The 26573-nt window shown below is 37.4% G+C and overlaps 1 protein-coding gene across 2 annotated transcripts in view; it reads left to right on the plus strand.

The window, feature by feature from the left end:
- The window catches only part of ATG5 (autophagy related 5), a 73723-nt gene extending 47440 nt beyond the window's left edge, over positions 1–26283 (plus strand). For both annotated transcript variants that reach the window (XM_065735609.1, XM_065735616.1), the window contains exon 8: positions 25273–26283. In XM_065735609.1, the coding sequence (XP_065591681.1) occupies positions 25273–25409 (137 nt within the window). In that variant the 3' untranslated portion in view covers positions 25410–26283. The remainder of the gene's footprint in view (positions 1–25272) is intronic.
- The last annotated feature ends 290 nt before the right edge of the window (positions 26284–26573 follow it).

Genomic DNA, 26573 nt, shown 5'->3' on the forward strand with positions numbered 1-26573 from the left:
CACTTGTTAACACATGTAAGCAGTGATTTCCAAAAATAACAAAAGATAAGAAAAACATGTAATGTTGCTAGTCACATGTCCCCTTTTCCTAAAGCAATTCTGAATTTCAGAGCATAATTTTAGGGAATAATTTTAACTGTCTAAAAGATAAAGTAGGGTGCAGTTAGATGCTTGAATGTTGGCACAAGCTGATTTAGCCATCTTTAAGTACTTGAGTTTCAACATCCTACAAACAGTAGTGAAAACAAGCAATGGGAATTTAAAAATATGGATAAGAAATATGATGTGCTCTGATTTGAAGACAAGAGTACAAATTAAATGAAAACAAACTCAAAAGCATTTATACAGAAGTTATTCTAGTATCTAAGGGATGCTTAATGTAATTTAATTTCATGAATACCACTTACATGACACTTCCCATTAAAAGATTTTTTTTTCTAGAAGTTGACAAACTCAACAAGCTTTAAGAGCAGGATAGAAATTTGCTGTACCGATTCTTTGTTTCATTTTTGTTACAGGCTAAAATAAAAACTGTGCTGTTTACTCAGTGGAAACAAAAACTGGTAATTACTTGATTGAAAAGAAACTAAAAGATTTACTGTTTCTGCACTTAAGAGAAGAGGGTTGAAATTTGGCAGAAGGATTTCTTTGTATTGGAGTATACCTACCTTTTTTGTGTATAAATCTGTTTAGATTTGGCCTACATTTGATCCTTAAGATTTTACTGAGAAACTTGCTAACTGAAGTGTTTATTAACTTGTTTCTTCAGGTAGGTGTGAGCTATTTGAGATTCTTTTCCTACAGTGCAGTTTTGTGTTGTTTGATTGTTCCTATGTTCTGAGTGTTCTCGTCATCTATTAAGTAACAGAAGGAAAGTTGTCTTAGCTAAATGCAGAAAATAATATGAACTCTGTGGGAGATGTGGATATAGACTGGTGCAATGGGCCTGAGGAGGGAGAGGCAGGCTGACTGAACAAGTAGTCAGGATGACAATGACAGATCATTAAATGTGGTAGGAAAGAGCGACCATAAGCAGTGTAGTAGGATTAAAGAGTCTGGGGCAAAAGACAAAAAATGTCATAACTGAGCACCTGGAGAGGTTCATAGGTTCATAAGGTTGGAAAGGACCTACAAGATCATCTAGTCCAACCATCCTTCTATCACTATCCCTACCCAACTACTAAATCAAATCCCTAGCACCTCATCTAAATGCTTCTTGAACAGAGAGAGTAATTAAGATGTGAAAGGATTAAAAAAATGAGGGAGGAAAAGTGTATTTCAAGTTGATTGTGTACTGATATTATGTAAGGCATCCATGAAAGATTTAAATGTGGAGTTCTTGCTGGTAAAGTGATTCAAGTGGTCTAGAGACCTGTTTGGAGAAACAATTTGAGTTAAAAATTGAGAAGAGACATCTGTAGTGGGATGGGAAGATGAGGGTGGATAGGAAGTCACGTGGAGATAGAGAGTTAGATGGTGAACTATGGAACAGGCAGAATGGAGGGATGATGGAGAAAGGATCCATTATGGAAAATGACCTGAGAAGGTAGATACCCATGACAACAGTGATTCTTACTGCTGAGGAGAATGCATGGGGAAGGTCATTGAACAGAAGAGGTATGAAGGGTAGCACTACTTTAGATTTGACTGCTTCAGTTCGTCATACACTGTTCACTGGAGGTTCAGCTTATCCAATAAGTGAGGGATAGGACCTAAGATAATCAGCCATCTACTCCTCTTAGACCACGAGGAAGATGTAGTTAGGTGAGGTCAAAAGGGAGGGAAGGAAGAGAAGGTGCTGGCTGATCTGAGAGATTTATTTTTTTTGGTCTAACATTTTCCCACATGCTCTATCTGACTTCTGTATGGACACTGTAACGGTGACTTTCTTAGTGATGCTGCTGGAGTGCCATTCATCCCCTGTGATGTGAATTTTTTTTATTCCTTCAAGACATTTTTCAGCCTTGAACTTATTCTTGCTTCTTGCTGCTCTCCTACTCTTATAAGACTTAGCTCTGCACAGTTCTTTTAGTATACCCTGTTCAGTTTGCTTGTCTTAAAATTAGTTAAAATTAGTCCTACTAAGAATCATTGCAGTGCTTTCTTTCATGCAGTATCTCATCTGTGTCTAGGAATTCTCTCCTCATACACAGGTCACGTTTCCATTCTCAGAATGTATGAAGAAGCTTTGATTATTCTCTTGGCTTAATGTACTCATCTCATTTTGTATTTGTATGTGGTGTATACTGTATTACATGGTCATGTTCTCTGTATCTTTGAGCTATTAAAAACAAAAAAAAAAAAACACTCAAAAAACCATCCAAGCAAAAAACCCTCAAACCACTAACTTGCCAGACTGCATAGTGCCACTTCTGAGTTTTAACTATAGAAATATTAGTGACTATAACTTGGATGATTTCTTCCTTTTCTGGTGGTAGAATAGAGTCCTGCAGCTGCTGAATCTCAGCATATCTGTGCTGCTGCAATCTCCATTAAACCCACTTGATCTATTCAGTTCCTCTCTGATGCTAATACACTGAGAGATTAGCAAGCTACCTCTGTCAGTAGATGCCCATCAACTCAAAATGCAGAGGAGATTGTGAAACTGAGTCGTTTCTGATCACTGATCACATTGCTGGTAAATGGGAATTTGTAATCATTTTTTGAAACCTTAGATGCTATGTGGAAATGTTTTCCTTCAAATGTAGCTATATTCATTCAAAGTTGAATGCTTGAAATTTAGAAGGTGTCAGAATTGTTAGATCGCCTGTACAGTCTTAATTTCTGGACATGTGCACACTGATCATTTTACTGCTTAGAGTTGTTCTCCACCACCTCTCCCTTCTTTTATTCCCTGAGACTTGTGACTTCCTGGGTAGGCAAAGCACATCTTATTATCTGGGCTGTGTAGTGAAGGATCACTTTCTGGATCACTGAAATGACAGATGGCAAATTAAAGTATTTCAGGAAGCATTATGATTAAGGTAGCTGATTATTGCTCTTTGGAATGGTATTCATTTCTTTCTCCACTAACAAAGTCATTATTATGGGGTACTAAGCAAGCTGAATAGTGCAAAACAACTCATTTTAAAGATGGGAGCACCAGAGAATTCTGGTGAGATTGTGTTCTGCTGAAAAACTCAATTATTTGTACTTGGAATCAGTGAGAGCTCTGGGCTTTGAATATACAAATGCTAGGAACTCTGTAGTTAAGTTCTAGGCCTCTCATTACTCTTATTCTCTTTCACCTTCCAAAAAAAAAAAAAAAAAGGATACTTCTGGCTAAAATAAATGGTTTTATTTTTTTGTTTGTTTGTTTGTTTTACTTCAGTGCATCTCTTCATAGGAAAATCTTGACACATTTTCTGAAGGAAAAACAACCTGTGTGTAAGACTTAAACTTGATTTTAAAAATGGCATTCTTGAACCTTTTTTGATACTTCCTAACTTTCGTTGTTTTAAATGTTGTTTTAATTTATAGTTTAAATGTACTCTGATTTATTGAAGTAGTGTGACAAAATAAAATACATTGTCAAATGTATTTTAGAAAATGATGGCAAACTTTTTTTTTCCAAATATCAGTAAGTATTATTGAATTTCTGAGCCTACTTGTTTTGTAAGCAAAGAAAATGTACTAGTAGCTAATCAAAGGCACGCTTGAAGACACACTAGATATTGGTATTTATTTTTTCAGTCTTTCTCTTATTTCCTGAAAATAATTTGGATAATTTTCTAAGGCTGTTTTTTAGTCCTCTTCTTTGGTGAGTTAATGCATTGGTGCCATTTTTTGCATCTTTTTGTCAAAGCAACATGGTCAGTATGAGCTTTTATTTCTTTTCCATTTTCTTTCATCTGTTTTACTTTTTTCTTTTCTCTATGTCCTTGTCTTTTCTAATTACTTTTCAACTGGAAGCTTCATGGTAATTTCTGTCTATGATGACATCCATAACAGAGCTTCGTGCCGTGGGAACATGAAAGATATAAGATTTTCAGACACAGCATTTGTAGCTGTACATGTGAGCTGTTCCTGCTGCCAGACACTTAATGACCACCACAAGAAGAGGGAGGGAACTGTTTCAAGAACCACCCATGGTGTCTATATGCCTTTTCTTTAGGAAGTATGGATGTAATTAAAACTCTCTTTTAACTGCGCTGAGAAAATATTTCAATGAAAATAATTTTTATGTACATGGATTTAATACATGCACAGATTATCAACTGTTGAAAAAAAACAATGTTAAGAATGTTGTCAGGAGTAATGACATTAAAACTCACAATTAAAATGTTCTTGTAAAATACGGAATCGATATTACTGTGCGTAATTGTTTAAATACTGTGTTTTATTTAAATTAACTTAAGCTGTTTATTCAAGGCATTTGTCATATTTTGAGGTTGTCTAAAGAGCAAAAACCTGAGGAATTATTAGCCCAAACATATACTTACCAGCTTGAGGAGAAACAGACACTTTATTCATTTACATATATAATTATCCCACTCAATGGATGCTGTCCAGTACACACCTCTCTGGGCTGCTGAATAGTTTCATCTCTGTCACAGAGTGTAGCAGTTTGTAACCCATTTGTCAAAGCGCATCAAGCTACTGCTGCAGTACTAATAATGATGAGAAAGTGGGAAGAAAAGCAATGGTTTGAATTAGTACAAACACCAAGAAGCCAGTGAATTTCTTAAACTTTGGCAATTGACATTAATCACGTTGATTGTATTTACCTGCAGATCAGACTTCAAAGGTCTGTGAGTCTCTAGATAATATGTAAGGGTACTTGCTGTTTATGCACTACTATTGCTAACTTCCAAGAATTATTAGTAATCCCTACTGGATGGTGAGCATTTTAACTTAATTAAATCTTTTGAGGTGAATCTTTGAGTTTTCTGCAGCTCTAGCACATTACGCTACTTGTCATTAACTCTCAATTGTAATGATCTCTAGAGTGTGGGGTCAGTGTGGGGTTTTTTGGTTTTGCAATTGTTTCTACCTAGTTATTCATACATAAAACTGAGGCAAGCTGATTATTTAAGTTTTGGGCAATGTTGAACTGTTTGTAATCTTGATTCCATCATGGTCTCTTTATCAACGGGTGTTGACTCATTTTATTGATTGTTCTACAGCTGTAACTTTTTTTTTTGCATCACGTTCCTTCAGAACTTTTATTATAGTCACACTTACCTTACTATTATGTGTTGTTCTCTTAATAGTCTACTTCTGCATTCTTTAAAATTCTCTTCTGCTTTGCCTGAGCTTATTATGGTCAGGGTTAGAACTCAGTGATCTTCGAAGTCCCTTCTGTATAATTTTAAGATTTGTATAACTGTTTTTGTAGTTTTCCAAACTTCAGCTTGTTTCCTATAGATATTTCAGTGAAGTATTATGTTGTTGTCACTTCGGCTTTAATTCCTTCTTGCTTTCCGTCCTTTTATCCCCTGGTGTTTGAATGTATATACTTCTACTTCCATTTCTTTGAGTCTCTCCCTAATTTTTTTTTTTGTGCTACTGTATATTAAAACCAAAAATTTACCTAGGGACAGTCTCCCTCTTCCTATCAACATTCATCTATCAGTTTAAGTTGAAAGGTTTTCAGCTTTTTCAGAGTCAAATGTTGTGGTTGTTTAACATAGTCCAGTATAATATATTCAGGGTCCCTCTTTTATTCCACTATCTTATATTACAGAGATTTTATGAAGATCCTTTCCAGCCACCAGTCAAAACATTTGTTTTACTTCTTGTATACTGTGTATTATGTCTTCTTAGATTTAAGTTCATAACAGATGTCTTTTATATCTCAACTTGGAACACAGCAGTTCTGGTTCTAGAAAAGCAGTCTTCTTAAAACACAACAAACAAATAAAAACCACTCTGAGTTACTGTCGTTTCAGACAAGATTCACTGAATTATGGAGCTGCAGACTGAGATATAACTTGATATTTCCTATGGTCTCTTAGGCTGGTTTGTTACAGAGTGTATGCACATAAGGTAGAGAAGATTTTAAAGACCCCATTGCTTATAAATATGGCATAAGATCATACAGATCAGAACATGCTACATAAGGGTATTCTGAAATTGCCAACTGATAAAATTAATTGTCTTTGTCTGAAGGGAGATAAAAACATGGCTATTTTTCCCTACCATCTTACTTTATCATTTTACCGTTGTCCTACTGAAATTAGATTAGCCTATGTTGTTTACAGTGTGGATGTCATTTACGATGGATAAATAGAATTGTTACCTATGTACCTCATGATAGATGTTCCTGTTGCCAATTAAGGGACCTTTGTTTTCAGAAGTAGCAGTGGGGAAAAAAGTCAATTTCCAGCAGTCAGAAAAAGTTTAGCTGATGTTTAGAAGGTTCCCCTAGAGGTATTCCCAAGGATTCAGTTAGAAATGACAATTCATCTTATTAGGAGAAGAGAATGTACACAGTATTATCCTGTCTTCTCTGGCAATTGTGTAGTTAGTATTGAGTTCAGTAGAATGCCTTGAAAATGCAAAGGGTTAAAATGGTAGCAAGGAGGATCAATCTGGGGGAGTGGAAGACTTCTTTCCTCTTCCACACCAAAAAATTTGGACACTGTGCATAAGGTTAAGTTAAAAAATAATTGTATAATGCAGAAGGAAACTGCTTTCTTCCATTACTATCATGTCTAAACAATTCTGGATGCAATTTTAATTTACCAGTGTTGTTGAAGTCCTCGTAAAAGTTGTTTTGATTTTTGTCTCATGCTTCCTTGAAGCCCCAAATGGTAAACATTTGGACATAATGACGCAAACAGTAGGCTATCAATCAATCCCAGTTTTCACAGCATTGTTGTTCATTCAGAAAAGCTGTGTGAACTGACCTCTTTCTACAGCAGTGTCATTAGTTCTTTCAGAAATAAAATGAGGATCAAAAAGGCTTCCAGAATTTTTCTCTTAAGGCTTGCTATACCAAATGATATTGTAAAAATTAGTGATCAGCTGTTTTCAATTAACTCTCAGCTTTTTTTAATGTATTTTGTATGAGAGACTACACATTAATTGTGTTTGTTCTCCCTTAGTTTTCTAAGCATTGACTTCCAGGAAATTAGTCAAACAGAAAATAGAATTTCGATTAGATTTGACATGTGGACTCTTAATTTTGATGCAAGTGGCAAGCAATCTAATACAGGAGTTAAGTATTTACAATATGAGTGCCTTTTGGTTGAAGTAAAATAACCATCAGAGCTCAAAATTAGCTGGACTATGGGTTTACTGTAAGAGTTACAAAGCAAGGAGAGGAGCAGCTCAGCAGCATCTTAGTCCTCAGTAGTGGACTCTTTGTGAACTGACATGGGAAATTTTTACTCCGTGTCTAGCTAAAAGGTCTGACTGTGCCTTTTGCAGGGCTGGCCTCTGCGTTTTAGTTCTTTTGAGATGGCATTGTTGGAATACTTTTCCAGGCCACCTAAATACAGAAACTTAACTAACAGTCTTAGGCAGTTCAATGGCAGCACTTTTTTCCAATATGGGTATGACAATATTGTAAAGGGCTAGAGGCCTTGTAGTGTGCAGACATGCAAAAAGATGTTTAAAGGCTCAGCATTTGATTCCTGTTAATTCCTTTTCTCCTCACCACTAGTAAAAATAACAGTTCACTCTCTTTTCTACTGTGAGATTCATTTTTGTTAAGTCAGAACTGAAATTCAGACTACTACTTAACTCATTCTACCTTACTTGTGTCTTTGGCTCTGTGTTAGGGGAGGTCATCACAAACACTGTCTCCTATTTAGTGTGAGTCATTGTTTGTCTGTTTTCCCAGCCAGGCTGTCTGCTTAGATTGTCCTTCTGTAGCTGATTACCCTCTTCCCTCAAATCTTCTTATACCTATTTAATCCAGTTCCTTATTTTAAGTTGAAGTGGAAAGATTTTTTATTTTTCTGTATTAAAATTACATACCTTTTTGATTTAGTAGACCTTGGTGTTGTTTTTTTGTTTTGTTTTGTTTTTCAAAAGGGAGGTTAAGTCCAGAGGCTGGCTTGAGATTACAGAAATAATACCTATTAGTCATGACTATGTATAAAGGTACAAATGTTCTTATGGTTAGTACTAGGGCAGCTGGACTGTTTGTGGCCTTTTTGTTTACCATCTTCATTTCTAAACAAGCTCTTTGTTTGCAGAGGACTTCTCTGTCTGAAAAATGTTCTTGCCCTCAAAAGTGGAGATCTCAAGCTGTTGTCTTCCTACATGGAAGTTCTCAGGAAGCAGCAGAGGCTGTTATAAGGCTTCCTCCTTCACCTCAGTCAACCATATGAGTATTATCTTCTTGTGAGCCCTCTTCCCCTTTCCTAGGATTTTCCATTCAGCAACGTTTCTAATATCACAAGAACAATGTGCTTCTTCTTTGTGACTTAAAAGTGGTTTGTGGGCGTGCACTTGCGCACACATTCAAAAGAGCTGAATGCAGAAAGAGGTGCAGTAAATAAAGAAATAATCCTGTTTCTCGGACAAGCCTCTGGAAATTTAAGCTTCAACTGAAATTGTTCTGTCGGCCACCCAATAAGTTTTATTAGTATCAGGCTCCAGACTATTCTCTTTAAATTTGTCAGAATGCCAGTGACTTTATTCAGGCACAACAAAGTGTGTTTGAATAGTTTTTATATGTCTGTTATTAACAGTAGTAGTATGAAATGGAGAAAGTAAAATTCTCCACAGAACAGAATAACTTTTTTTCAAAACTGAGTTTATTCCATTTGGAAACTACAAACCAAAACTTCTGGAATTCTCTGCAGAAAACAGTTATTGTTACCATCCCAGTGCAGTGTACTTCGTGGGCTGTATTAGAGCTACATTTCGTGGAAGATTTGAGGTGCTATCCCCAAGTTCCTGATGGAATGCTGTGGATCTGAAAATCTAGGCAGTCAAGAAAAGATTGAGAAAACTAGTAGAAATTGGACAAGTTATGTCAGTAATATGATTTGTATATGAGTTTTAGTAGGAAATCTGTTGGAATCCAAAGCGTCTTGACCGAATGTTTTGGTTGTGGTGAATTTCCAGTTTTAAAAGGAATATTTTTTGTGTTTTAGGAGGAGACCTCAGGTTCTTTATGCACTGTGTGGATATTTCAGTGTGTTCCCACTGAATTAATCACTTAGACAAAAGATGAGTGAAGAGACAAAAAGGAAGGAGGAATTAGAGGCACAGAGGGGTGATGTGGCTTGCACCTGATCACACTGAGGTCAGTAGCAGAGTTAAGATTTGGACTTCCTTTGAATTCTGATCAAAATCAGCCTTTTACATCTCAAGCACAGTTCACTCAGTATGAGAGACTGAGGCATCAAAAACTTCACAGGAAAAAAACACTTTTCTCGTAGCTTCTCATATTTTACTCTTGTAAACAAGCATGTCAGCAACAGCTATAGTATGAAAAGTATATAGGCTAACATGTTTGTTGTTGTTAGTTAGTTTAATAGAAAATATAATAATGCTCCGAAGTACTTTTTTCCTTTTTTTTTCAGTATGGAAATCATCCTGCTAAGGTTCATTTGCTATCCATGCTAATCCATGCTGCCTTTAGTACTGTGACTGGGTGGAGAAGTAACTGCAGACTTTAGTAGTCTACCAGACTTTCAGGAGGCAGTAGTAAGCCATTACAAAGGTTTACCAATGTAAATTTATCAACCAAGATGCAACAGAATTTTGTTCATGCTTCTAGTTGTACTATAAAAGAAGACTAGAATACCTGGTGTTTATGTGGTATGACTGTTAGCTGTTCTCTGACATGGTTGTGCTGTAGGCCAAGTAATGCTCTACCAGAAAACTTCTGTGTTCATGGGTTGACAGTAGAGGGCATATTCTCAATAAGCAATGTAAAACATAGAATTTTAGTGTAGTTTGGTTTGGAAGGGACCTTGGAGACTGTCTGGTTCCAATCCCCCTGCTCTGAGTAGAGTTGCTTCTTGATAGATCAGGCTGCCCAGAGCCCTATCCAGCACAGCCCTGAATGCTGCCAGGGATGGGACATCCACAATTTCTCTGGGTAGGTAGTCTGTTGTACTGCCTCACCACTTTCATAGTGAAGAATTTCTTTATCTAATCTAAATCTACCTTCTTTTAGTTTAAAGTCGGTACCCTGGTCCTACCATTACATGCCCTGAGTTCCTGTTGTGGCTAGAGAGATAACTTCAGCTGATCAGGCTCAAGCTGGCTCTTGCACTGAGGTAAAGAGTATGTGTCCTGGTCCATTTAATGAGCTACATCTATACCTATAAATTAGCTTCATGTGCAGTAAGGCTAAGTAAAATCATTCCTGTTTTCTTTGATTCTCTATTGCAGTCTTTTTTTTTTTGTTCTGCCTTTTTGTATGCATGTGTAACCTGATTTTCACAGGAGGTAAACATCTTACAGGGCTAGAAAGAAGAGAAGCTGCAAAAGACCTACAAAAATAACAAGGAGAAAAGTAATAGCCTTACCAATAACATGAGATGAAATAAACCACTAACACTGCACTGTATTTATTGCCTTCTATAAGGATTCAGCAGCACTTGTTAATTGTAGTTACTCCCTCCTTGAATGACTCATCTTCATCAAAAATGTTGAAATCTTCACATTCCTTGGGTAAATTGTATTTTTGTTTTGGAGAATATTTGCAGGAAAGTTAAAATTTGTTCTTATATCAGAGCTGAAGTAGTAAATATTCTCTACAGAGATTATGTAGTCATTGAAGATATGGATATCTCTTTGCCCCTTGCCCTTTTTCCTTGATGGGTGTTGTCACCATGCTTACTATGGCAGAATATGATGGGTGTCTACACTGGGAAACTTCAGAAAGTCCTGTATTGTAACACAGGTGTTCACTGGTGATTTTCCCACTCTGTGAAGAGATGAATAGCCTCCAAAGGGCTGCCTCTGAGAAACATCCATGATCAGATTGAGAGCTTGTGGGTTAAAATTAGGGACCAGACCAAAATAGGACTTTTGCTAGTTGAGGACTGCTCAGCCTTCCTGATTGAGAGAAGCCTGTTGATGAGGCCTTCTTGCTTCAACTACAAGAAGCATTGCATTTGCAGGCTCTCATGCTGATGGGGGGGATTTCAGCCACACAGATGGGAAAAGCAACACAGTGGGCTGCGAGCAATTCAAGAAACTACTAGTCCAGGTGTTAGAAAGACCAAACAGAGATGAAGTTTTGCTAGGCTTGGTACTCACTAATGCTGAGTAAATCATTGAAGAGGTTAAGATTGGAGGCAGTCTGGGCTGTAGTGACCATGCCATGGTTGAATTCATGATCTTGAGCAATATGGATCTGGCATAGAGCAGAATCAGAACCCTGAACTTCAAGGAAGCAAATTTCCATCTGGTTAAGGCATTACTGGATGGATCCCCTGGGAAACTGTCCTTTTGGGCATAGAAATTGAAAAGAGCTGACAGCTCTTCAGCTACACGTTTCTGAGAGCAGAAGAACTCTCCATCCTCCCAGCACAAGAAATTAAGCAGAGGAGACAGAAGACTGACATGGCTGAGCAAGGACATGCTGGTCAAACCGAGGGAGAGCAAGGAAATGCACAGGGATTGGAAACAGGGATGTGACCTGGGAAGAATACGGGGATGCTGTCCAGATGGGATCAGGAAAGCTGAAGTGCAGATGGAACTGGTCTTGGTGAGGGATGTGAAAAATAGTGTCCCCCTCTGATAAACAAGAAGGGATAGCTGGCTTCAGACATGGAGAAGGCTGAGGTATTCAGCAAGTACTTTGCCTGGATCTTCAAGGGCTGTCAGGCTTCCCACTCGTCTCAAGTCCCTGAACCTCTAGGAATGGGTTAGGGAGCAAAATTGCTCACACTAGAAGAGCAGAGCAAGTTAGAGATCATCTCATGAGGGTGAATCTATGCTTGTCTATGAGACCAGATGACATGCATCCCAGGGTCCTGAAGGAACTGCTGATGTGATTGCTAAGCCACTCTCCATCATTACTGGGAAATGGCTGCAGGAGCAGGGAGGTCACGGCGATATGTACGAGCATAGTTTGCACAGCAGCACAGACTATATACTCATGGAACAGTATTAGATGTTGATAGGAGGTCACAATGTCCCTGGACCAAGTGACAAACAACTCAAGGCGGACATGAACTGCTTCAGCTGAGCAACCCAAGTTGCCAAGATGTCTATGGGAAACTTCTGTGATTATGTTGTTCAGCCTGCCTTCAGCAAAGAGGGCCTCACAGGACTGCTGATAATTGTAATTATAGGTGTTTTTTAGAGTAAGCTGTCCTTGGTAGTCTATTCTGTTTAGCTAGCAGGTGTTCCCTTTGGGCTCTGTGTTATGCGCTGGCCACACTGATCCGGTGCTCAAAAGAAACTACACTGTTTAAACCTTGAGAAAAGTAAAAGCAGGAGATGGTCTGTGGCAAGTGAGAGAGGAAAAGTGCACTTTGAAGCAGGGGTCGCCCTGCCAGCACTGCCTTTCACATCCGCCACCAATGCATTCCTGCCTGGTTTCTTAGGATTAGGATGATATCAAAAGTCGCCTCCTCCAGAATGTGTTTCTCACTGCTGTTAATTGTTGGGAGTTGTTTTAAAGTTGTTTTTCTCAAGGCTCTCTACCAATGGTTGTGTGATATTTTTTTATATGTCCCTGTCTTTAACACTATAAGAATAAGGCTGTCCGGGTAATAAACTGAAGCCTGATCACTCATATATTGAGTCCTGTCATGCTTCCCCGCCTGAGAGCAATCGACTCAGACCCTGATATCTGCAGCAATCATATTTGAAAAGTCACGACTGTAAGGTGAAGTCCTCAGTGACTAGAAAAAGTGAATCATCCCCATTTTTAAGAAAGGAAGATCCAGGTAACTACAGGTGGGTTAGCCTCATGCCTGTGCCTGGGAAGACGATGGTGCAGATTCTCCTGGAAGCTGTGGTAAGGCACGTGAGGCTGGGAGGTGACCCAAGACAGCCAGTGTGGCTACACCAATGGCAGATCATGCATAACCAATCTTGTGGCCTTCTGTGTTAAGAGTGCTGGCATTGGGGAACAAAGGAAGAGCAATTTATGTTGTCTGCCTGGACTTATGCAAAGCATTTGATATGATCCCTTGCTGCATTCTCGTCTCTAAATTGAAGAGAGATGGAGCTGAAGGCTGGACTAAAGGGTGGATAAATAATTGATTGGATGGTTGCAGTCATACTGCTGTGGATAATGGCTCTGTGTCCAGGAGGAGGCTGGTGTTGAGTGGTTTCCCCCAGGACTCCATCTTGGGACTGCTGCTCTTTAACATCTTTATCAACAACCTTGATCGAGTGCACCCTCAGCATGTTTTCTGATTACACCAAGATGAGTGATATAGATGATAGAAAAGAAGGAAGAGATGCTATTCATATGGAACTGGACAGGCTTGAAACCCACATGAACCTAAGAAGTTCAACAAGTCAGAGTACAAAGTATTGTGTTTGAATTGGGGTAATGCCGGACAGGTTTACAGACTGGGAGAACTCATTGAGAGCAGCCCTAAGGAGAAGGACTTGGGGCTCCCAGTGAACAAAAAACTGCACATAAACCAGCTGTGTGTGTTTGCAGCCTAGAAGGCCAACTGTATTGTGGACTGCATCAGAAGAGAGGTGGCCAGCAAGGCAAGGGAGGTTATTGTCCTTCCTCAGCTCTGTTCCATGTGAAGTACCCTGTCCAGGCTTGGATTCCCCAGCACAAGAAGGATGTGGAGCTTTTGGAGCAAGTGTAGGGGAGAACCACAAAGAGGTCTGGAGTACCCCTCTCTTACGAAGAAAGATTGAAGGAGCAGGGCTTGTTGTTTAGCTTGGAGAAGAGAATGTTCCAGGGAAACCTTGTTGTGGACTTCCAGTATTTGAGTAGAGGGAAATCAATTTTTTATGTAGTCTGACAGTGATAGGACAAGGAGGAATAGCTTTAAAATAAAAGAGCAGAGATTTAGGTTAGATGTTACTTGGTTACTCAGAGGGAGATGAGATCCTGGCACAGGCTGCTCAGAGAAGCTGAGGGTGTGGGTGCCCCATCCCCGGAGGTGTTCAAGGCCAGGTTGGATGGGGCCCTGGGAAGCCTGATGTGGTGATTGGCAGCCCTGTCCGTGGCAGGGAGACTGTAAGGGACCTTAAAGATCATCCAGTTCCAACTCATGCTATTCTGTTTTCCTGTGAATTAAAGCAAAGAAACCATGAGTGTACCAGTTACACAAGTAGATCGCATTCTGCTACTCCTGATGTTAGGAATCAGTATCCTCTGGTGGAAGGTTGGTTGCAGAGTTAGCTCTTTAAAAGCACAAACTAGTGCAACAAAATAAGCTGTAACTCATTTCAGAAATGTGTTCCTACATTGTTATGTCCACATGGCTTAATGATATTAATTTAGCAAATTCTTGTTTACAAATATTACATGCATGTGTTAAAAAATTCCTGGATCCACTGTTATGCTTTAAAATGGAAAAATACTTCCAGGGCTCTGAAGAAGTCAAGTTTTGTCTAAAAAGATAATGTGATAATGTTATCAGTTGTTGGAGCTAACTCTTCAGGTATTATTTTGGTATGGAAATTATTTTTGAACTTTTGAGGAAAATTAATCTGCAGTCTTAACCTTTGAACAGATAGCTGTTTTGTGACTTTATTTAGGAAGTTGCTGGTCTGTTTAAATAGCCCTTCAGGTATTCCATTGCTCCTTTATCTACTCCTTCCTAATTTTTTCAAGAGTAAATTTTTTTAATTGTGTCGTGGTAGGGACTTCTAAATGCTTTTATGTACTAGCTGCTCAAAAGAACTTACAGTATGTGTACAGAGAAATTTTATGTGTGCTAATTCTATTGTCTACTCATTAAAGAATTTATTTTTCAATAACTAAGGGCCTGGAAGAAGCTAATGTAAGTATTGTAGCAAGAGTTTGTATTTCTCTGATAAACAACACTCCCCTTCTGTTTGTGATCACAGGATGAAAGCTCTCTAAGCTTGTATATGTACATTTTTACTGCTACATCATGTAGTGTGCTCTTAAGATTGAGATCTCGTTCCCCAGGAAGCATTTCTGTCTAAGATTAATTGCCCTTTTAAAATCAGTGTTTGATGTATTCCTTTGGCCATATCCTGACTCGCTTTAACCCTCTTTGACCTGACCCCCTGACTATTACCGCCATGGCTGAAGCAGAAATACTTCAGCTTGATGTATGCAGTACAGATTTGAGCCTGTGGTTTTTCACATCAATGGATTCAATTAGCTGGGATTTTACTGATCAACATCGCAGAGGTTGGAGAATTTGTCAGACATGGAATAAAATTGTCTGTTCTTATGGGTTAGTTGAGTAGCTTATCCACGTTTTCATGTTTACTTTGCTTGTGAAGTTTACCTTGATAACTTTCATAACGATATTGTTGAATGTAGCGTTTTGAAAAAAGCAAAACCAGTTTATCTTTCTTCAGTTAAATGTAGGAAGGTGTAAAACATTAAGTAGCAACCATTAGATCTTTGATCTGTATATATCTCCTATCATTTTTTCAGGCAATTTTTTTTAATTATAATTATGTCAGAAAGTCCAATTCTGAGTTTGATTTATTAAACCGGGCAGATAAACTAAAAAATATCATGATGGCTTTATGAAAACAAATAAAGCTGCTGATGCTTTCTGTATTGAATGTTGTAGCAACAGCAATCCTTTGCTTTGTCTTGCTAGGAGTAGTTCATCATTTGAGTAGCTGAAAAGTTAATTATAAAAGATGGACGATGGCTACAATTGAATAATATTTGCAGGCATTATGTGAAAATGAAGTTGAGTTGAAAATGAAGTCAAATAGAGGTTGAAAGTTCAGGAATGCCATTAAAAACCTTTAAAAGTGCATAAATGTGCATATGCATAGGAAATATAAAATTGTATAAAGTATTTGATAATTGTTTGGGAGAACCGTACAGTTGAAAACAATGACATTTCAAAAGTCCTTGTGAACTGTTAGCAACAAGAACTCTTACAGCAAATTGATTTGATTTATACTAATCTTTATCAAATGTTCCAATTTTTCAAGAATCTTGGTTACGTTTAACTTCCTGTCAGTACTCAACTAAGTCTTAGTTTCTGAAGATCACCTGTATAAAGTTTAGAGTGAAGGGAAACCTCAAACCTGATTAAATGTATGGTGCGTGTAAGAGTTAACTCCTAAGTCAGTATTCTGCAATTTGAAAAGTTACACAACTCCTAACACAACTTTGCCTATTCTTTGCATGTATATGTATCTTGTGTGCTTGTTTGTTATGTGGACAGTGGCTCAGTATACATAGAACTTTGCCTTTTGTTCACACATGCTTATCCAAATTTAAGTGCTTTGCAAAAAAAAAAAAAGTTTCAATTGTGAATTTGAGTATATTATGAAGTGACACAGATGCATTATTAGTTCAGAGTTTAGGCTAAGGCATGGATACTAGGAAAGGATTTATTATTATGTAAGAGTATTTGCTGGTAGGTTGTTCACAATTTTTTCCCATATTCTTGGGGCTTGGATGTTTGAGAAGTGTCTTGGACTCAGTGTTCTAAAACCTTTTAAATGCTAAAATTTTCGTGGTTGAAGAAAAGCACTTTTGGTTTGTCATAAATTAGCTTGGGATTACCTGCAACAGCTTTATTAAGAGCTTCTATTAAATACACAAGAATTTTAAAGCAAACAACAACAACAAAAGACTTTTCATGCAACCTTTCAGTGAGATAGAAACGTTTTCTAGTTTACCTACTGCCTAGCTGCTGTGAGATTTGAAGTGCATCCCAAATTCTAATAAGCTGCTCTGAAGTTTATTAAACTTTTCTAAGAGATGATTGGTCACATTGTTGTGTTTCAGAAATGTAGCTTTCTAATGTGAGGACTGATTTGTGGATGACAAGAAATTGAGAGGAAGAATTGCATGAAGAAAATAATGAATAGGAATAATCCCAAATACTTTGTTTTTTTCGTAGTATCTAATGATGCTTAATGTAGATGATTATGTTGCATATTCAGCTACTTTCATTTTATAGATAGAGAAGGCTAGGACTACTGGAATATCATTCAGGGAATCTAATCATACTAAGAATGGTGGCAATTTCCTCTCCTTTAATGTAATAAATATCTCGGCCCCTAGAAGATCCTGTGGAGATAAACCAAATTAAAAAAAAAAAAAGTGCATAGAGAAATACAACACAATTTCAAGCATAGCTCCAAATCTGTGAGTGTAGACTTCACAGCAATATCACAGTGGAGGAATAATTGAGATATTTTGTACAGTTTTGCTTTCATGGATGTCTTTAGAAAGTGTTGGATTTCATTTACCTTTGGTTGTCTGTGAGGCGCGTTTAAAAGAAGTGTGTGATATTTATGTATATTTCTGTAGGTATTGAAAATATCCAGAGCCTTGAACATATTTTGGAAAGCTATGACCTTCAGTTTGAGGAATTGAACTTATATTACTTCCAGTAGTTAAAATGAGAGATGTATTGCTGCCTGTTAAAAAGTTCTACCTGATGGTTAAGTTATACTTATATTGGGCAATTGGATTACATATGAACTGGAATCCTTCCCCAAGTTGTTCTTTTATTTGGAACAATGCTTGTTCCAGATGCAGAGTAATTTTGAGGGGGAAAAAAAAACCTGGTTCTGACTAGTGTATTGAACAGATATTTCTCTGTATGAATTCTTCACCTGAATCAGCATCAGTGGCTTTCCCCAGTGCTGGCAGGATTTGCAGGAAGGAATGACAAGTCATTGCTGTGCCATCGTGTCACACATCAGCCTCTAAAGTTTTGAGGTCAGACAGAACCTTTTGTTGTGGCTAGGCTATTTTAGAGTCAGCTTCTCAGATTTTTTATTTTTTCATTCTTGCTCAGAGTGTACTGAACAGCATATCTTGCCCGTTGTGATCCAATATTTCATCTGTGCTTCTCTTTATGTTGCTAATTACTCCAAATTAGGGGAGAGGAAGAAACAGTAATTTTGATAGCTTGTGTGTGATTAGGTGGAAAATGCGTTGAGATTGCTGTGGGAATGAGTAACTTCTGGCAGTGGTGATACTACTGTGAAGAACAAGGTCGGTCCTTTTTGCAATGAAGATGAATTCACAGAGAAGTAAGGAAAGCCTTTGACCTTTGGTTGAAATAAACTACCTTGAAGCTTCTGAAAACTTGAACTAAGACTTTCTTTCTATTTAAATAGCTTTTAAAGTAAAATTAAATAAAAAAAGTCCTACTTGATGTAGGATGTGTAATTCCTTTAGACTTTGAAGTAATGGTTGCTTAAGTATTTTGTATCAGTAAAGAGACTTCTAATGTTCCCCCTCTGAAGTTCATGTGCTGAGCTTATTAGAAAGAGCCATGTGATCAGTTGGTCTTGAGTTGAGACCAGGCTCAGCATTTTTTTTGTCTTCGTGTGTAAAACTGTGCAGGTATTGAGTACCTGTCAGTACTCAACTGAGGAGGTAAGATTTGTTTAACGTGTTTTTGTATTTGAGACATTTATATTGAGGTCACTGCTACTGTAAAATCTGAACTTCTCACTGCATTTCTGTACTTCAGTTGCTGTTGCACATGCACTGGTCAGGAAAGAATTGTAGAAACTTGAGCTTATAAGTAGATAAAACTGAAATATTTTAATACGTCTTTTTTTTTTTTAATATACTTTAAAAAAGGAAAAGCATGAATATTTGATTTGTACACGGGTTTGTTTCATTCCATAGGTAGGTTTGCTGACGAAGCAAAGAAGTATTCTGCCATAAATGCAGATGTGGTGTCTGACTAAACATCTTAGTGCTACTTTTGTAATGTTTAGTTAATAAATACCCCTTAGGTATTTGGGTTTTTTTTTGTTGTTTTGTTTTGTTTTCAGAAGTTTACAGGTATTCTATGAGCAGGTGCAACTTTGTAGCACATGCAATAAAAGTAATTGCTTTGCTGTAAATGGTGTCTACATATTGTCAACTTAAACTTCAGACATAGGAATTATTTGCTATTTTGAAAAGGTTGCTCTTGAAGAGCTAAATGCTGTTCATCAGTTTCAGTGCTAGCAGTTGGAAGAGTACTGTATCAAATTAAACAATTATGGACTATTGCAGTTTGGGGTTTTGTTTCTGTTGGTCTTTTTTTGTTGTTGTTGTTGGGTTTTTTTTAAGACTTTACCTACTTAAAAGTACAGAAAGTGAAATACATTCATCAAGTGTGTGTATTCATATCCTACAACTGGTACACAAATCATTGTCAAGGCTTGTCTGGGGCTGTCTCTTCTCTACATATTGCAAAGTAACCAACCTGGCCTGCCCACAAATGTGAGGGTTACTCCAGCTACCATCCAGTTCTTTATTACCACCTGTGGTTACAGGTTAGAACATAGAAGCTTTGAATTTATTTGCTTGCTATTCAGTGTAGTCTTCTGTGAAAGACTTGCATGCAGTTCTTTGCTCTTAACCAAAACATGTTAGTTTTCAGGGAAATTGTAACCTTTTCTTGCCCAGGACTTGTTTTAAAAACAGACAACAGTGTCATTGAAAAATTTGGTAGTTGCAGCTACATGTGAAGCACATTACTGAAGATTACCTATGTGTAAATAATTTCCTAAAAGATCCTAAAGAGGCAGATTAGAGTCTGCCCTGTAAAGGTGTCTCTTCAGATTCTGAGCTGTCCAAAGCACCATCTGTGAGCACACATGGTCAAGGAGTGTTTTGGCTGCTTTGAGGTACCTGTGCCTCAGGGCTGTTCTGCTCTCTGGTGATGTGAAGAGAAGGAGGGATGGAAAGGAGAGCAGCTACAGAAGAGTCACAAAAGAGGGAAATATCTGCTCCCTGTTATACTGTGTGATATAACCTGTTGTCAGGAGTCACTAGTGATATCTAATCCAGAACCTGTGATGTATTCTGAAGATAAGCAAGTTTTTATGGCCCATTTCACATCTGGAAATGCTGGGAAACTCCTATTACATTGTTGATAGTGCATGACATTTTCCTTGTTTATTATTAGTCCCTACAATTTTTAGTATCGCTGTCTAATATATTCCTGTGACCATATATCATGCAAGATGCACATTATTTGATTTCCTTGTTTTCCCTTTTTGGGGTTTTAAAGGCAGTTTGGTAAATGGTGAGTCCCTGAACAAGAAAGGGTTCTGCATTGTCCATTTTGATGGATGCAGGCCAGATCTGGGACTTAAATGCAGAGGACTTGCATACAGAGAATTGTAACTGAAGTACACTAGGGAAAATCTTGCTAAATCCGAAATGACTCGCAGTGTCTGTCAGTGAAATGATTTAAGCCAGCTACATTGCCCTGACCTGTGCTTGCTAAGAGGTAACAAGTTTGAATGGAGGTAGTTCAAGCCATTAAAGAGTTTTAAGTGGTGCATAGCAGTGATGTAGGTTGGCTAGAGATGCTGATCTTGGGTAGATGAAAGGGAGTTTCTAGCTGTAACATTGGTGAGCGCTGTGGTGCAAATGTGGGCGGCAAAAAGTGGCTGAAGTATGCAGCTTTGCCAGAATAGTTCCTTCTTACCATTCTGCTCTGGAAACTATCTGAAAAGCAATTGATTTTCTTCATCTTCTTTAGTTGTTCTTCTCTAAAAGAGGTGATCCAGTAGTATTTAGATTACATCAGGAATATTATAACTGTCTGATTTGATGCTAAATGAGCTAATTCTCGTGTTCTCATTTTGAGTGTTTTAGTTATCAAGCAATGATTTACATGGCTAAAGGAAATACAGAAACTTATAATGTGTTACTTTATATTTTTGCATTGCACATCTTCCCACCTTCCCTGAAGATTGCATATTTTCCCTTCTTCTTTGTTTGCACTCTCTCGTTAATTATTGAACATTGAGGGTTTTAGAGGAAGTTTAGGATCAGTGAGAGGAAATAGTGTAGTCGGGCATTCTCCTCAGAGAGGGAGGGATAGTAGGGTGGACTCAGGCAGCCTGAGGATGAGAAGTGCTTTGAAGCACTCTCTCAAGGTCTCTTTTGAGATGCAGCAACACCACCATCTCATTTCCTTCTTATCAGATGCCTATCTGCAAGAGAGCCCTATACCAACGCTTGCTTTGTCTGGATCAAGGTGGGTTCCTGATCGGGAGCACTGAGGTAGAAATCTGTTTCCTTCCTTTCGGTCTGAGCTGACTGTTTAGTGCTGGAAAACTAGACATGGTATGCTTTCAGGTGCATACTTCACATTACGGTCTTTAAGTTAGTGTGTCTTCATTTAGTGATCTAGTATGCAACCGGTAGTCGTAGCTGTGTGCCTATAGATGGAACTTGGTGATGTTTTACCAACAGACTTAATAACCTTTGCTTATTCACCACTAGCAACTTCCAGGGGCTTATAGTGCTTTTTGCATTCATGAATTTTCAAAGAAACCAAGGGAAAATCAATCCTTTGATAGCTATTCTGATAGCAGGTAGCTTCATTTGCTTGAAGCTTTTTTGTAAATGCTTGAACAGTATTTATCACTGGTACCAGTTCAGTAGTACTGTAAATGCTCTGATGTAAATAGTTACTGTGTACACGCATTGTAAAATTTTCTATGAAAAATTTCACTTCTTCTTCTTCCTTAATCTGCAACAAAGTAAAAGAAACCATCTGTATGTCATATGATACCTAGCATGTAACCCAACTTTATCTTGACTTAAAAGGAGAAGTCAGTGGGGTGACTAGAACAGTTTAACATTGCTTATGAGAAAATTCTGGAGTTTTTACTATGTTACTCTGTAGTGTAAAATGGGTGCTGACAGTTATGATCTTTCCGAGTCTGAACCTCATGCAGCACAGATGAGCAAAGTTATTAGCTCTTAATTTTTATAGACCTGGTCCAATGACACGGCATTAATCTTCTACATAATTAAGCAGTTGAAATCTTATGTCACTTATTTAAATATATGTTATGTTTAGCAACTTGTACTCTTTTACAGAAGCATTCCAACAATCTCTTTGTGCCACAGAATATGGAGTGGGAAAGCAGAGAACAATACTTGGTGTGTCAGGATGCAAACCAAATGATCTACGGCTCCTAGAAGTTTACAAACAGTAATGGAAAGAAAAGCGTGATGCATATCTGTTACAGATATAAGCCAGGTAGATGAAACAAATCATCTTTAGAACCCAGATCAGAGTGGCAATGTGGGTGCTGATTAGACAGGCAGCTGTTGAGACTTGAGTATTTTTCAGCAAGGTTTTTAATAATTTGCTGTTTTCAGCTTTTGTTACGTAAAGTAGAGGAGCCATCTATGGAGAGTCTGTATGTGATTGAAAATGGGGAAGTTACTCAAAACATAAAAGTTGAAGAAAGTTTGGGTAAATGCCACTTAAGTGAGAGTTTATGCTCTATAGTAACAAAAGGAAGGGAAAATACTGAAGTAAAAACAAGGGATTTTGTGGAAGAAGGTTACGGTAAATATTGAATTAATAGATAAGAGCTCTTTCATCAAGCCTCCAGGGGAGCAAGACTTAAAGAGAAGTGATGCTTTGTCAGAGATAACACTAAGGCACAAACAGCACTAGTGCAGAGATGTAGATTCTAATTACAGCATAAATTCTTCATTGACCCCTGAGATTTTCTCAATTTGCTGAGAAACAGAATAAAAGATTTGCATGAGTAAGGGACAGAGTTGGGTGGGGGGAAGGGGAAATGGGATACACAGATAAATTGCATTTCATTTTTAAGCAAAAGGCATCAAGTTAGTACACACATGCACATGTCCAAAAATATTGTTATATAGGAAAGGAGTGAAATGAAAGAGTTTATAAGTTTTTCCTACAATCATAAGAAGGTGATGCTCGAATTCTGAAATCTTTAATCCATTTTAGTGCAGGATTTTGCTAAAAACAGCTGTGTATAAGGAGCTAGCACAATCTGGACCTAGAATAAACTGTACATAAACGTTGATGTGTGCAATAGCCAATGTGTGTTTGTCACGAGCAGAGTTGGTTCAAATTAATCTTTTGTTTCCTCTTACTCTTTTCTTTAATGTGTAAGATTTCTGGCATTAGATTACAGTGTATCCTTGAAAGCTGCAAGGAAGCCAATGGCTTTTTTTGGTGAAACTTTAGAGGTACTAAATTGACCAAATAATGTCCAGGTGGAGAGTGATTGCGAATGATTTGCAGATGAAAAGGAAGAAGAAACTGAAGACTGTCCTGACAAGAATTGAAGAAGTCCTGGCCAGACTCTTAATGTTTCTATCATCCAGCCCATTAACAAGAACATTCTTACTAAATTTACAGATGAAAGAGATGTACGAATAACTACGTGTTAAATTTAGGGACAGGGTTAGAATTGGGATGAAGAGGAAACATAATAGTTATTTTTAAGGAAAGAATATGCATAATACATATGAATTATTGTGTGAGTCTTAATGTATGATGTGTGATCAAATTTTGCAGTATCACTTCTCTTATATTGTCACATAACATGAAATTCTGTCATCTGTGTTTACAGTTTAACTCTTGTTGAAATTTTTTCTTGAGCTTTAAAGGTTTTTTCCTCTGCAGTGACAGAATTGCTGTAAAATAAGTCTGCAAACTAACACGGTATTTTCTGCCATCTCTGTGCAAATGAGATCTCTCTGACAATAAACTAACGTTCTGAAATGTAAATATCTGTCATCAGTGTTATGGCCAATGTATGGAATACCGCAGGTTGACTTCAGTGTGCTAAATGTGTATTCTACTTTAGAAAACGTTGGATGTTTTCAGCTTCTCAGCATAAAAACTTGATTACTGGGAATCTTCAGGAGTTTGTGCTCTTGATGAGTGGTGTTTCAACCCTGTAAATACTTGCTTTGGTTGGAAATACCAGAGATTTATTGTACATGATGTGCAGTTTTCTGACCAGTCTGCAATGAAAACAGAAATTGGCAATTGTTTATACTTAATCAAGTATGATAACATGTATACTGTGCCATCTATGTAATCAAGTTTTCTGTTTTTCATCAGGAATTTTTGCAGAGTACAATACCATGTGTAGTTAACATATAACTAATATATGATACTTTATTTTAGACAGACACAATTGTCTGCTTCTGCAGTAGGAATTATTTATAGTATAAAGTTAACAGTGTATTCAAGGGTGACTGTTCCTAAAATAACATTGCCTGTGCTGGAACAGATATCAAGTTAAAATATGAACTTTTTCAGACATCTTTCAAAGCATTTGGGCTACTGAACACAAATAAGATTTGTATCTGTTTTATGAAGTAGGAGTTACGCTGTAACTGGGGGAGCTGAATGAAAGAGCCAGTAATGGCACTTCTGACATCCTGGATTCCACTCTGTCTCATGCAGCTCTTGGGCAATGCAGTGGTTTGATCTGCTCTGTAGATGGTAGGGGGATGAAATGCCAGTTAGAAAAGGCAGTGATATTTCTGCGCACTGAATTTGGATATCACTGTGGTAGGTCCATGTGAGAAAGCCAGAGTATAGTATAAAAACAACAGAAGGTCACCACTTACTCTTTTTTTTTTTTTTTCCCTCGAACCATTATTTGGAGCATATTTTAAATGCGATTCTCATATCATGACTCTGAAATAAATTTTCATTTTCAGGTTTTTTTAGTTCATTTTGTGACAGTTATGTCAGCTGCTTTAGCTGGTTCCCATCATTTGAATCAAAGGATCAAAGTACTTGCATCCTCTGGGACAAGTATAAATAAAAAGAATTGAAATATTCTTAGAATATATTCTTGTCATACTGGGAATCATTTACAAACATAGCTTTTCCAAGAGATGAAATTAAGTGAGGAAAAGCTGGTGCCAACTCAGCCTTCTGAGTAACTCAGCAATATTGCTAGATTCTCAAGTAAATTATTCCTAGCAAAACAGAATTACTTCAGGAACATTACATATGTTTATGACATACTGCACATAGTCTTTCAGCAGAAAGCACACTAAGTATTAAAAAAAAGTCATCAGTAAGTTTCAGGAAGCCTAATAATCACAAAAAAAGTATTCATATGGCTTACATCTGGGAGAGATAGATATGTCTTAATTGTGTTGACGGCAAGCTGTGATTGCTGTAGGGGAGGAAAAAAAACCAACAAAAAAACCTTGCAGCTAATGAAGAAGAATGGTGCTTGGATTAAGTTTTATCTTAAACCAATTTTTAATTGCAATTATTTTACGTTTGTTTCTTTCTTAGATGATACTAGTCTCAGCTTTCTCCATACCAGTACTTCCTGCTTTTCATTCTGTTAAGGGCTGAACTCTGTAACACCAATTAAATCTACTGTAAATTAAGTATAAGTAAATGTTTAATCTTTCTGTGAACTTTGAGTGATGTACTCAGTGGTTTCTCTTTTTCTTTGAATCAGATGGAGAGAAGACGACTCAAGTGATGATTCATGGAATTGAGCCAATGCTGGAAACACCACTACAGTGGCTAAGCGAACATATGAGCTATCCAGATAATTTTCTTCACATCAGTATCATTCCCCGACCTACTGATTGAAACTTGGTTATGTTGGTATAAGGATCATTCTCAAGGTGGAATCTTAGGGGCATGTTAACTGCTTGCTTGTATCAGTCTTGAGACAGGCAGCCTGACCAGAAAAAAAAAAAAAACAAAATATGAAACAAAACAAGAAGTCCTCACTGCTGCAAGCCAAACAGGAAGAGAGATCCTATCATCAGATAAGGGCAATTGGGCTGATCTTATTTTGCATCACTGCTGCTTTTCTTCACTGCTGTAATTAAACTTCAGTTGCGATATGAAAGAATTTACAGGACCTCTGCAAGTTTGCTGTTTTCTTGTAAAATGTAATGAAGCTGAAACTGTCAGCCAAGGAGCAAATGGAAATATGTCACTCGATTATATTTCTGATTAACAAATACGCAGGGCTGTTTCCTAAAGTGGTAACGTTTCAACTTCGAGAGTGGAAACTTGGTTTGATTTTCTAGAAAAGTTAGGTACTGACAGGTTTAGTTACCAATAGCTTTTTGTAAAAGATCGAATTACTGTAAACCCATCTTTCCTTAATGAGAATGTCATGTTTACAGTATGTGTATTGGTATGCAAATGATCTTTTAACTTTGATAACAAACAGTGAGAGATTTTAAAAGCAAACCCATGAGCATGTTTTGTCATTTAAAAACATGCACAGCTTAATAATTTACAAATACTTTTGATTTGTATGCTGTCACTGAGTACTCTGCTATGTTTATTATTCCAGCCAGTTTTCATGGACTAGCAGTGTTGTAGGGTAATTCGTCTCAGGATTTGTCATGACATTTCTTTGTGTTCATTTAATTTTTTTTTTCTGTGAGAATATTTTCTTTAATTAGTTCAAAACATTTGGGGGAAAAAAGTAAACGGATATTGCAAACTGTTGTATCCTGCTGTTTATTCCCATGGACAAGAAAACAGTTAAATTGTAGGATGATCAGCAGATACATTGCTTTTTAATAATTTTGATTTTTGGAAAGCTGAGGCTTTTCCAAGCTAATATTTCCTTGCTTTTGAGTTTACTTTTCTACTGTGATCCTTGGGCAATCGGTCTGATGTTTGAAAGATTATAATCTCCTTGCACAGAACTTTCCTTATTTTAGCAGATCTGTTCTTAGGTTATCGAGGTGCTTTGTTTTCTAAGTCTTTCTTACCATTACAGCTGCTGCT

This window comes from Cyrtonyx montezumae, unplaced genomic scaffold, assembly GCF_038088225.1.
Source record: "Cyrtonyx montezumae isolate F1298 unplaced genomic scaffold, pur_monq_1.0 scaffold_0, whole genome shotgun sequence".
Taxonomy (NCBI): Eukaryota; Metazoa; Chordata; class Aves; order Galliformes; family Odontophoridae; genus Cyrtonyx; species Cyrtonyx montezumae.